Below are 13,866 nucleotides of genomic sequence, written 5' to 3'. Positions count from 1 at the left end.
CTCTGAAGGACACTTATTAGTCAAGGTTTCTGTGTGTGGTAATTTAGTTTTTCATGAGTATTTCTCCCCGTCGTTGACATTTAGAATGAATCGAACTGTTTTAAACATACCCTTAAGACTTCTTTATGTAAATGACCTCTGGAATTGTAACGCTGCTCTGTAAGTTTTGGAGTTAGAGATGAATGGATTTGCCTCAGTGACACATTAACAACAGAAGTCCATTACTGACGGTGAGTGAAGTTTGAAGCGAGAGCCCAGGGCCGAGCGACTCTCCTTACAGTCCTTGAGCAAGATTTATCACTGACGCTTTTCTGAGGACACCCAAATATGGGATTACAAATTACAAATATGGGAGGTTTCCAGTTAAGCATGACACTGGCAGGCTGCTGAGGTGAGGCGCTTATGGCTGCGCTCCAGATCTGATGCATTACGGACTGTAATTTCAGCACATAATACAAGCACCTAACAAGCTCTTATCACCAATTTACCAGTGCCATTTTTGGGAGAAACATTTAATACACTTACAGATAACGTCACCATGATAAATTATCATTGAAGAAACTAGCCTGACAACTAATGCAACTAATAATTAAGTATACTTAAATATACTTTAAATGTTTAATATTCAAAAATGTGTTATCGTTTTCTGCATTACTATCCATCTATGTCTGTGTATATATATGAAATATAATTATGCACTAATTACTGTACAGCAACAATAAAATAAAAATGTTAAAAATATATAATTAAAATAATAAACAGTATTTTTATTTTATTTATTGTCTTCTTGTTTTTTCAAGATTTACCCTGAAATTATTTTATTTTTAAAAAATGAAAAACAATAGGAAAATAATTAAAATATTATATATGTGTTTTTTTGCAAGATTCAACCTAAAATTCTTTTAAAACTCTTTTTCTAAAAAAGGGAAACAAGATAAAAATAATGTTTATCTTTGTTTTTTCAAAATTCACCCAAAATTTATTTTAATGTGTGAAAATGAGAAACAAGAGGAAAATATTATATATATATATAATATATATATATATATATATTTTTATATCTGTTTTTGCAAGGTTTACTATAGAATTCTTTTACTGTAAAAAATTTTTTTGTAGGGTTCACCATAGAATTATTTTACTGTATAAAAACAAGAGAAACAAGAGAAAAATAAAGTAATACATATTTTTTGTTTTTTGCAAGATTCACCCTAATTTTTTTTTTTTACTGTAAAAAAGACAGTAAAGTTTTTTAATGTGTAAAAATGAGAAACAGGAGGAAAATAATTAAAATAATATATGTTTTTTGTTTTTGTAAGATTCACCCTAGAATTCTTTTACTGTATAAAAACAAGAGAAACAAGAGGAAAATAATTAAAATAATATTTTTTCTTGTTTTTACAAGAATCACCCTGGATTTCTTTTACTGTGTGAAAATGAGAAACAATAAGAAAATAATATAAATAATACTTTTTCTTGTTTTTGCAAGATTCATCCTAGAATTATTTTACTGTATTATAATGAGAAACAACAGGAAAATGAACAAAATATTTTTTTTATTGTTTTTGCATGATTCATCACACAATTTTGTCCCTTTCTCTTCCACGTGACTAACCGTCCTCAGAGTAAATCATCCGGTAACTCTTGCAGAATGAAATTAAACTCCATGGGTTTAATTTAACACTGCTGACCTCACTTTCTCATGAGAAGCTTCTTTGTTTCTCGGTTTTGGCTCTCGGTTACCGTTTGCAGTGTTTGTGTCTCTTGAGAGATGACAGAACTCTCTAGAACATTAGGAAAGTGAGACGGGCGAGACTCTTCAGACTCTTGTGTGGTTTTAGCAGAAGTCATCCGTCACAGCTAGTGATTCAAACACCTTCTGTGTGAGTTGGCACGAGTTCCCGTGTGACGGGGCGTGTGAAGGTCAGCTCCGCGTCTCCGTCCCGTACTGTACATGTATCTGTCCCAGTGATGGAGAGCCTATGTTAATATGTTTTTGTGCAGCAGGTGATGTGTCTTTTACAGTCTGGTCTCGTGTTTGAGATTTAATCGAGCAGCAGCTGGTCTGGTTTATGACTGATGACACTGCATGAAAAGCTTGCGTTTGTATGCAAATTCTGCCGATTTGTCACCAGGACTATGTTACATAGCTGGCTAACACAGAGAAGGTTTTGTTAAAGTTGCAAAAATTATTTGTAGCATCAGTAAAAATGAGGTGAAAACCACAAACCAATCTGTAATTTTTTACATCACATCCAGTTATATATGTTGTTATATAGTTATTTTTATTGATGTAATTATAATTTATTTTATTTGTTATATATTACTATAACTTATTTTATCCATGTCTTTGTAAAAAAAGAAAAGGATAAATAAATATGTAAATAAATAAATAAATAAAAATGTAACTTATCCTATCCTAGCTAAATGTAATTGATATAAAAAAATGTATATACAAATCAATGTATATAATTAACATTTATCTTTACATTTTTGGAAATAGAAATCTCCAGTGTTATGGTTTTTGTTGTTGTTGTTCTTTTCATTTATTTATTTATCTGAAAAAAAAAACTAAGTATATAGAATAAAAATAAATTTATCTATGTAAAATGTAATTTGAAATAAATGTATATAAAAATATGTTATATTTAATACAAAAATTTAATAAAAAAATGAAAATAAAAAAATATATATAAAATCTAGGTATAAATACATTTATATAAATAACATTTATTTTTACATTTTTGGAAATTGAAATGTTCAGTCTTATTTTTTTTGTTCGATTTATTTATTAATTTATTTTATATAAATTATTTATTCATTTATTTTTTCGCAGTGTTTAATTTTGTAATTTTCTTTCTTTCTTTCTTTCTTTTCTAGTTTTCTTTAATTTAAATGTTCAGTGTTATTTTATAAATATTTAATTTAAATATTTCAAATATAAAATATAATTTAAAATAAATGTATATAAAAATTATATAAATGTAATTGATGTAAATATAAAAAATGAATATATATATATATATATATATTCTTATTCTTTATTCTTTTTTCTTATTTTTTGGTTATAAATTTAATTGTATATAAATAATTTACATAAACTATATTTTTACATTTATGTAAAATTAAATGTTCAGTGTTATCTATTTTATTTTATTTTATTTTATAAATATGTCATTCAAATATTTCAAATATGGACTATTATTATTATGCATTATTGGCCAGAACAAGCTGCAAAGTGGGCCTGACTTCGTAATTAATGCACCAAATTAACAAAAGCACATTTTGCAAACCAAACACCAAATGCCCTGTGATTCAAGCTGCATACTAAAGAGGTTGTTTTCTGTCTCTCTTCTAGGTAGAAAATTCATCATAGCCAATGCGCGGGTGGAGAACTGCGCCATCATCTTCTGTAATGATGGCTTCTGTCACATGTGCGGCTACACGAGGGCTGAAATCATGCAAAAGCCATGCACCTGCAACTTCCTGTACGGCCCACACACCAAGAGGCTGGCCATCGCGCAGATGGCACAGGCGCTGCTGGGGTCAGAAGAGAGGAAGGTGGAGATAGCGCTCTACAGGAAGGACGGTAGGACGAACACAGCCGCTTATTAATCCACAGGGCGCCAGCGTTATTAGACGCTTCTGGACGAACCTTTCTACAGCAATTGCTTTTTTAACAGGGTGTTTTCACCTCAGGACAGGAGCTTTTTAGGTTTAATGCAAAGCATGTGAAGGCAGATGGCCTTCTGTTGGTGTTTTGTTTAGTGTTGGACCTCATGTTAGTTTGAACACAACTGCGTGATCAAACGTTTGTAGTTTTGCTTTAGTCTTTTGCTTAAAGACCTGCTGGACCTTGAAAAGGCTTCAGTGGGAATCTGAAGCAGTTTGTTTTGTTGGAGCGATTACCTCCGACTGTTCTAGCTCAACAACTTTTTTTATAACATTATGTCCCAAAGCTGAAGGGAGCATTGGCCGCGCCTGCAGGTGGCGTGGTTTATGTGATGTGTTTTTGTTTTAGTGCTTATTTACTGAGGTGATTATGGAAATCAGCTCCTGCTTAAACTGGATTGTGGGTGGCTTGTGTCTGCGCTGCAGTGAAATCATGCAAACGTGACGTGAATGTTTTGTGAATCCACTCTTGAGGTTCATGACAGCAGATGTTTGCCCTCAGCCGAAGGTTGACGTTCCCCGTGCAGCTGCGGACTGCACAGCATCACACCAGCCATCATAGTTTCCACTGTTTATGCGTTCGGCCGTCTGTTTGGTGCTCCCCCCGTACCCAGCGCCATCCTGACCTGCGCTGGACCAGGACATTAGCATATATTGTTTTGTAATACAGTTTAGTTTTACTCAAAGCAATATTTCCTTCCATATATCTTATTTAATTATAACTAAATTACTTGTTTCAAAACTTTTTTTATTAACAGAAACATGGGTGCTGATATATTACATTACTAACCATTATTATTTAATGAATGAATTGTGACCGTGGACCACAAAAACTGTCTTAAGTAGCACGGGTATATCTGTAACAATAGCCAAAAATACACTGCATGGGTTAAAATGATTGATTTTTCTTTTATGCCAAAAAATCATTAGTATGTTAAGTAAGGCTCATGTTCCATGAAGATATTTTGTACATTTCCTACCGTAAATATATCAAAACTTTATTTTTTATTTTCGAATATACATTGCTAAGAACTTCATTTAGACAACTTGAAAGACAATTTTCTCAATATTATGATTTTTTTGCTCCTTCAGATTCCAGATTTTCAAATAGTATCTCAGCCAAATACTGTCTTATCCTAACAACCCATACATCAAGGAAAATCTTATTTAGTCAGCTTTTAGATTACGCGTAAATCTCAGTTTTAAAAAATTGACCTTCATGACTGATTTTGTGGTTCAGGGTCACAATTAATTATTTTAAAGCATTTATTTATTTACTTATTTTTTTTATTATTATTTTTTTTTACAGTATTGATGTATTTACATCATATTTAATATTTCTCAACCTTTTTGGGGATGCTATTATGTAACAATATTTGACTTCCTCTCCATGTATGTTCCTTAATTATGATGAAACTACTTGTTTTAAAACTATTTTTATTAACAGAAACTTTTTGTTAGTAGAAATGTTTTTATTAACAGAATTAATTAATTTGCTGTGTTTATTTGCATTATTTTGTTTATTTACAATATTTACATTTATTTAATATATTTTTCAACCTTTTTGACCCAAAGTCTGCCGTTTTATAACAATACTTGACTTACTTTTTAATATCAGCTTTAAATATGATGAAAATTCTTGTTTTAAAATTTTTGTATTAACAGAAACTGGGGGTGTTGATTATATTAAATGATCTAACCATTATTTATTTAATTTTTTATTTATTAACATAATTTTATTTATTTGCAATATTTATTGATTTACATAATTTTATTTATTACATTATTTATTTTATATTTATATTTATTATTATTTATAATTTAATATATAATTATAAATATATAAATAAATAAAAATATTTATTATCTTATATATATATATATATATATTTGATACTATGTCGATGATACTAAATTACTCGACCATTATTTATAAAAAATTTTATTTCATTACATGATCTTATTTTATTTATTTGCAGTATTTATTGATTTACATTATTTTATTTATTACATTATGTATTTACATTATTTATTTGTAGTTTATTATTTTCTAATACTAGAAATTTCAAAAACAGTTTGTTCTTAGATAATTTTTTTAAATGTATTTTAAGTAAGATTATTTTAATAAAATTTAATATTTTTAATTCTGTAGCTGACTGCTCTAATATAATCAGAATTTAGACGGCAGAAGTTTTTCTTTTTTTAACTAAAGTGGCCTGATATGTAATGCTTGTCTGTCAAGCCTTACGGCTAAATGATAAAATATATTTTGAGGCTGTATAGCTCTTTATAGCTCTTTTCAGCCTTTTAGCGTTATATTAGTTTGGCCTTAATGTCTTGATACTTATGATGATATTTGGTAGGCCGGTAGATCTTAATTATATATTTACTCTGAAATGGCTTAAAAGGATTTTTGTTCCATTCAGGATCCATAATTTGGAGTAAACAGCTTTTGTTGCTGAGTAGATGATGATCACATATGATCCACTGCTATTTGAGTGTTTTTACATGAGCTTTCAACTTTTTCAACTTAATCTCTGACAATTCAAGTAAATATTTTAGGGTTTAAACACAGAATTAGATACTGTAGATATGAATTGATAACCTTTTTGTTTCAGGAATACTATATTTATTCCTACAATTTATTATTGTTCTTTAGAAATCTGAAATGATCTAATTTGCAACATGTTTCTGATAGAAAAATGTAATAAAAATCATGCAAAAATTGCAGAAAGAATCTGAATTGGATTTCAGATTCTCTTCTGACAGTGGCGTTTCATGTTTTCTCTTCTGTTAGTTACTGACTCAACGATGAAAGCTGTCATCTGTCTGAAACACACTCACATATGCATCCTCCCACACACACACACACACAGAATCTAGAATCAGGCCTTGATGACGACACACACTTTGATTCACTCATGCATAATTCAGGTGGAAAAACCGTGCTGCTCCAGAAACGGGGATTCCGATCTTTCCCCTCGTGAGCGGAGGATCTGTGAGAGCGGAGGAGGAACAGGAGGGGAAAACTTTCTTTTTTCGTCTTTCTTCCCTTTCCTCGTTTTCGTGCAGCCATTTATCTGGTGTGCTGCATGTTGGCATCAGCCTTCATCGTGATGGATTGCCCTTTCCTACTCTCTATTGTCCGTCGCTGATCTGACCGGCACTTAATCAATCACTCTGAGTTTTAAACTCAACTCGGGTGCATTACCCATGAAAACAAGAGGAAGACAGTGAAAGTGAGGGAAGCTAACGTGTGAAAAGAGCTGGGTTAAAAAGGGCACAACCTAATATTTCTCACAGCAGCACACCAGCTAATAAACCTGCGTCATCTATGACGCAGTGAAAAATGTTTTTTTTTTTCCCAGCCTTTTTTATTTTCTGGGTTCTGTTTTAATGTTTTTGTTAAATTAAGTTTTAGTAATCAAAAATTTTAAAAAAATCTGGGTTCCAAATTAAATGTATATATATATATATATATATATATATATATAAAATAAAAATAAAGTCATGAAAAGTACAAAAATCTATATAATTAATAGAATTCATGAAACATATACAATTTAACACCAATTTATTAACATTTTAACACATTACATTTGTATGGCCCTATGAAATCTGTTGTGGTTTTTCCCAAATTCCAAAATTATATTATATTATATTTAGAATTTTTTTCTGGGTTTTGTTTTTATGTTTTAGTTAAAGTAAATTTTAATGATCAAAAAGCATGTCTGATTAATGAAGTTATGAATGCAATTTAACAACAACTTTTATGGCCCTATGAAATTGTTGTATTTTATGTTTTCCAATTCACTTACATTTTAGTCATCAACAAGCATGTATAATTAATTGAAGTCATGAAACTTATACAGTTTAAGAACAGTTTAATAAAAGTTTAACAGAAATTACATTTTAGGGCCCTATAAAAATGTTTTATTTGTTCCCAAATTCTGTTTTACTTTTTACAAATTTTGTATTTTCTGTTTTGAATTTTCTGGATTCTGTTTTAATGGTGTAATTAAATTTTGATGTCTAATCACTTCCTAAAACTTTAAAAACGTATTCAAATATATTATTATTGTTAACATTTATTAAAATGTTAATAATAATAGGGCCCTATGAAATGTTTTCTGTATTCTGTTTTATGATTATATACAAATGTATTATCAAAAATGGTGGTAATTAAATGTAGGCATACATTTTATTAATTTAATTAATCTTTCACAATGTAATTAAATAAAATGGCAAGTGCTGTTATGGAAAATAAATTGTGGGATATTCCTTAAAATAATGTTTTAATAAATTTTGATTATTATTATTATATTATTACATTATTATTTTACTTTGAGAAGTGCATTTTACTATGCATTCTACTTTTACAGTATTTTACTATTTTATCAAGTTTATTTTGGTGGGTTGTAGTGAAGGCCTTTGAGTTTCTGTGTGTATTTATGAATGGTGTTTGCTGAAATGTGACTCTCAGAGCAGCTCTGATGATGAAGTTCATGTGTTCATGTCCTCATATAGTGAGTGTTGTGCGAACCTTCAGTATGAGTAGTAGACCAAACTGTGCTGCTCATTCATTTCAGTAGCAGTTTTTGTGCTATATTCACAGACACTAGTTCATACCTGTATTTTTTGCATCGCAGAAATCACAGGGTCCTGTTAATGCTACACAATAACAGTTTCCTCTCAGCATGTAATGGATGTCAGGACGCTCTTTTGCAAGCCGTGCTTTCCAGGAATTGTGCGATCAGCTTGGCTTAACTGAACCGTGAGACGTTACCAGCTGCTCTTGGTGTTGAACACATTAGAGCTTCATTGTTGACGTCCAAACGTCGCTCTACAGTGACCCTTTGAGCAGAAACCCGACCTTTCTGACCTTAGGGATCTGATTATATTTTTCCTACAGCAGCTTTGTGATACCAGTTTCCTAAAAATAGCCTGTTTCATTTGCTTGAGTAGTGTTCTGTAGATTATCATCTGCATGGGCTGCACCTGTCCCGCGGGCTCCGTGTGGGATCTCCTCCGCGTTTGCAGCGTGATTCTTGGCAGGAGCCTCCTCCGTTATGAGCCAGGCAATATTTGATTAGCAAGCTCTCTCTGTACATTACTTGTTTTCATTTATCTGCCGTAATTGTAGTTATTGATCGCATCGGCCTGTTGTGAGTCTTACTGTAAGTCAACTTATAATGATAACTGACAGTTTAGTGGAAGTTTCTGCTCTTATTGTGAATGATTCAATGGTTCATTAGTTTTCTAAAAGAAAAGAAAGTAACTCAGTAATACATATTTATTGCCGGTAATAGCTTTTACTATTCAGGTCATATTTGATAAGCTGACTCTCCTCTCAAGACCTCGTCTTTCTCTGTTCAGTTTATTGTGTTTGGCACAGTTGTAGTTATTGATCATATTTGGTCGTCAGCATAGAGCTGACGTGAACAGACTTTTCGTGTGAAGCTTGTTCACAGGCCATTGTGAGTCTTGAAGGGCTTACAAAAGCAGTTTCTGTGCCACTATTGGAAGAACAAGCTGAAGGAAATGCTGACATGTAGTCCGGAGTGTCCGCTCTGACAACAGACCTGTACCGTGCCGTCCATGGAAATGAGCCGTGGCCTCTCCCGGGCTTTATTTTGACATTTACCATTCCCAGAAAGAACAGAAATCCAGCCATGAGCCATTTGACTTTCATCTCACGTTTCTTCAGCAAATTTAATTTTTCTCCCACATCTGTAGGGGAGTGTTGATGTGATTCAAAACCACAGGCTTTAACTTCAGAACATGGGAAATGAGTCGAGACTTCAAAATACAAGTTTCCTAATGAAATCTTTAGGGCTCAGTGGAATGCATTTTTTATTTTTCCCAAATTCTGTTTTATTAAATTTTTTTCCTTAAGTTCTGTTTTCCATTAAAATTTTTCTGAATTTAATTCATTATTTTTTTTATTTCTATTTAATACATTTATATTTCTTCAAGTTACATTTAACTTGCACTCTATCTTGAATCATAGATCTTGTTTAACTTTTGTCTAAATCCAGTTAATATAGTGTGTGTCATGAGCTCAGTCTCCATCAGACGATTCAGCTGATGTTGCTGAGAGTCTTTAAGCAGCAGGAGACTGTGTGAGATCAGACGAGACGTCTGAGAGATCAGGCTCAGAGTCTGAGCTCCAGAACTGAGCCCCACACTGTCCTGCGCTGATCCCATCATCAGAGCCTCACGCTGGGGATGGAGACTAAAATGCTCCCCTGGAGATCTCTGTACCACAGCTGGAGGAGGAAACACATACTGAGGGTTTATAGACAACTAATTTGTTGTCAACTCTGGCAACCCGCAAGGCAGCACTGTATTGATATTCATTTGGGTTTTAATTAACTCTATACTTTAAAAGAAAGTATAGAGTTAGAAAGTTTTAGAAAGTCTCCCGTTGGTGGAATGTACACATTACTTGCATATTAAATCATGATTTGGTCTGTTGTTTACATTCGAAATTGCATTTGGTCTTATTTTAACTACTTTTTGACTACTCTATCTATCTATCTATTGTTCTATCTATCTATCACTATATCTATTGTTATATCTGTCTATCGTTATGTATATTGTTCTATCTATCTATCTATCGTTCTATCTTTCTATTGTTCTATCATTCTATCATTATTATCTTTTGTCGTTATATTTATCCATAACTATATCTATTGTTATATCTGTCTGTCATTATGTATATTGTTCTATCTATCTATCTATCTGTCTGTCTGTCTATCTGTCTATCTGTCTAACTATCTATCTATCTATCTATCTATCTATCTATCTATCTATCTATCTTTTTTTATCTTTATTGTTATATTTATTTATCACTATATCTATTGTTGTCTATCTATCTATCTATCTATCTATCTAGCATCGTTATCTTTTATCGTTATATTTATCTATCACTATATCTATTGTTATATCTGTCTGTTGTTATATATATTGTTATATCTATTTATCTATCCATCTATCATCGATCCATCTATCTGTCATTCTATATCTATCTATCTATCTATCTATCTATCTATCTATCTATCTATCTATCTATCTATCTATCTATCTATCTATCTATCTATCAGAAAGAGCTTCTATCTATCTATTTATCTGTCTATCTATCTATCTATCTATCTATCTATCTATCTATCTATCTATCTATCTATCTATCTGTCTATCTATCTGTCTATCTATCTTTCTGTCTATCTATCTATCTATCTAGTTATCTATATTTATTATTGTTATCTTTTATCATTATCTTTTATTGTTATATTTATCTATCACTATATCTGTTGTTATAGCTGTCTGTCGTTATGTATATTGTTATATCTGTCTATCTATCTATCTATCTATCAATCTATCTATCTATCTATCATCGTTATCTTTTGTTATCTATTGTTATATCTGTCTGTCGGTATGTATATTGTTATATCTATCTGTTGTTCTGTCTATCTATCTATCTATCTATCTATCTATCTATCTATCTATCTGTCATTCTATCATTCTATCATTCTATCATTTTTTATCATAATATTTATCTATCACTATATCTATTGTTATATCTGTCTGTCGTTATGTATATTGTTATATCTATCATAATATCTATCAGTTGTTATATCCATTTATCGTTATATATGTTTAATCTGTCATATCTATCATTATATCTTTCTATTTTTATATGTATCATTTTATCTGTCATATCTGTCTCTTTCAAATTGTCTTACTTTTATTCTGTCTATCAGTCGTGATTGATCTGTCTGTCGTTCAGTCAATTGTTCATTCCCTGATTCAGCTCAGAGCGTCACGTTTTCTCTCAGCTTTAATAAATTAAACGCAAGCGTTTGTTGCCGTATGCAAATCCCGCTCCTGCAGCTCATTTGAATATGGAAATAACCTCAGAGAGCTCAAACCGTCTGAATCCCAGAGCTGCAGTGAGGGTTACAGCCAGTATCAGGTGCGATGTTCAGACGCAACACAATCGTACCGATCGCGGTCGACGAACTCCCACAATCCCACCGACACATGTTTCTGCCTGCCATTGTCATTCTCAGCTGCTGCAAGGCAAATAACATGCAAATTTCTCAAATCTCAATGTCTCTTTCCCAAATCAGTCCCATCACTCATAAAGTTGAGTGTTTTTTTCCTTCAGGAAAACTTTTAAAACTCACCAGTAGCCAAACTTTTGACAAGACCCGCCCACTTAGACATGAAGTGGTCGTTTGACAGACATGTAAAGTGACCAACCAGATTTCACTTTTGTATATAATGTTTATAGTTGTTTAAATCAGATTAAACCAGTCTGTGGTTGTGCCTAAACTTGATTTAAGTCTCCACACAGCTTAGTATTTGCCCAGAGGAGCTGTTATTACCAGAACTGTTTGTGTAAGTATTAGTTCTGTCCACTGTTTGACCTCCTATTATTAGAGATGTTCTGTCTCGATGTCTTATTGATTGAAAAGCCTGTTGGGATAGTGAAGAGACATCGGATCCCTGCAGACAGTGTGACATGCGGAAATCTCATTTCCAAATATCAGTAGCTCTGAGGGCTTTTATACACACACACACACGCTGATGTGTGCGTTTGTGTGTGTGTTTTCTGTCACATATTGAAGCATTAACCAAGCGTGACGCATTATTTCTGCAGCTTTAATGTAGGTTGGCTTTATTTGTTTGTTAATATGATTTTACATATCAGACTGTAATACACATACGCAAACGCACACACGGCTCCGTTCTTCATGATCCAGCGATCTCCTGCTTCAGTTGCCTAGAGACCCATCTGCACTAAAAATTAAGATATTAATCCATAACCGGAGAACAAATACGACAGATGCAACCAAGCATGTTCGTATCTTTCACAATAGTTCATTTAAATAAAACCACATTTATTTTTTGCACATTTTCCTTAATGTTTTCATTTTATTTTGGAAGTAGATGTATTTTATGTGTTCTACTTCATCAGGTTTTTTTTACGCCGCAGGGAGTTGAATTGCAGATCTAATGCCGGAAAGATGCTTTATGTAAGGATCGCAAGTTTGTGGCCCTGTTGAATGTACTTGCATTACTGTGACTTCAATAAACCCAGAGATACAGAATTGCATTCGAATTTGAATGCAAGAAAGTAGAATTAAAATTAAGTGAAATTCAAATAAATTCAAATTACACATTTTAACTAGAAATTTGAATTTTGGTTTAAGAAAGGCTGGTTTGAAATTTGAAAAAAAAAAAAGATATATATATATATATATATATATATATATATATATATATAATTCTTACTGACAAATATATATATAATTCTTACTGACAAATGGGCAAAACCTAGGATAGTGGCAAATTTAAAAAATGTAGGACTGCAACTATTACTATTTTGAGTGAAAGTAATTTGTCTTTTTTTAAAAAACAACAATTTAAAGCAGTAGTACATTCATTGTTTTTATACGTAAACCCTTTTTAGTCTTTGACCCATATAAAAAATATATAATATAAAATATACAAATAATATATAAGGTCCTGTCATCAATATAAAGATTAGCAGCCTGTTTTCAAACTTTCCAACTTTGGTTCACATGGCATTCATTCAATGTTTTCTATTTTTGAACATGAGCATTTATTAATTTAGTAAACATGTTTTTCCAAAGTGACTTACTAATGAGGAACATTGCAAGCAGTTTGTCACAGAGCCAGCAATATCCATAGTATACAATGCCAAGTTTATTAGAAAGATAAAATGCAGAAAAGAAGAGGAAATAAGATTAAGTGCTTGCAAACCTGAGTTTTAGATTTACTCTTATTTGCGACTCTGTGCAAACCACAAAATACAAAAATATGAGTCACATATTTTGAGTGACAAAAATATGTTACCATGGCTAATGCTTAAACACTGATATCTGATTATGTATTTAAGCCAATCACACAGCAGCTACTATAAGGTCGTTATTGTGGATTTTGTGCTTTATATGATGCAAGAGACTGGAATCGTGTGGAAACAGCACACATTTGTGTTGACATAGACAGATGCACACATGCACACATTTTTCTGCACTTCTTGTTTTCTCTTTGCAGTCTGCCGGCTGGTGCAGGTCCCTTGTGTCTTACAGAGAGAATCAGACTTTACATGTTTGTCATTCCTGGTCGGCTGTATTTTTAGCTACGGCGCTCACACATTTTCACAGC

General features: G+C 31.9%; 1 protein-coding gene across 1 annotated transcript in view; it reads left to right on the top strand.

The window, feature by feature from the left end:
- kcnh2b (potassium voltage-gated channel, subfamily H (eag-related), member 2b) overlaps positions 1-13,866 on the top strand; it is a 184,923-nt gene that overhangs the window by 13,074 nt on the left and 157,983 nt on the right. The window contains exon 2 of the mRNA XM_051097644.1: positions 3,356-3,586. Coding sequence (XP_050953601.1) covers positions 3,356-3,586 — 231 coding nt within the window. The remainder of the gene's footprint in view (positions 1-3,355; positions 3,587-13,866) is intronic.

This window comes from Labeo rohita, chromosome 24 (assembly GCF_022985175.1).
Source record: "Labeo rohita strain BAU-BD-2019 chromosome 24, IGBB_LRoh.1.0, whole genome shotgun sequence".
NCBI lineage: Eukaryota > Metazoa > Chordata > Actinopteri > Cypriniformes > Cyprinidae > Labeo > Labeo rohita.
The sequence above is the reverse complement of the archived record's forward strand: the minus strand, read 5'-3'. Positions and strand labels throughout refer to the sequence as shown.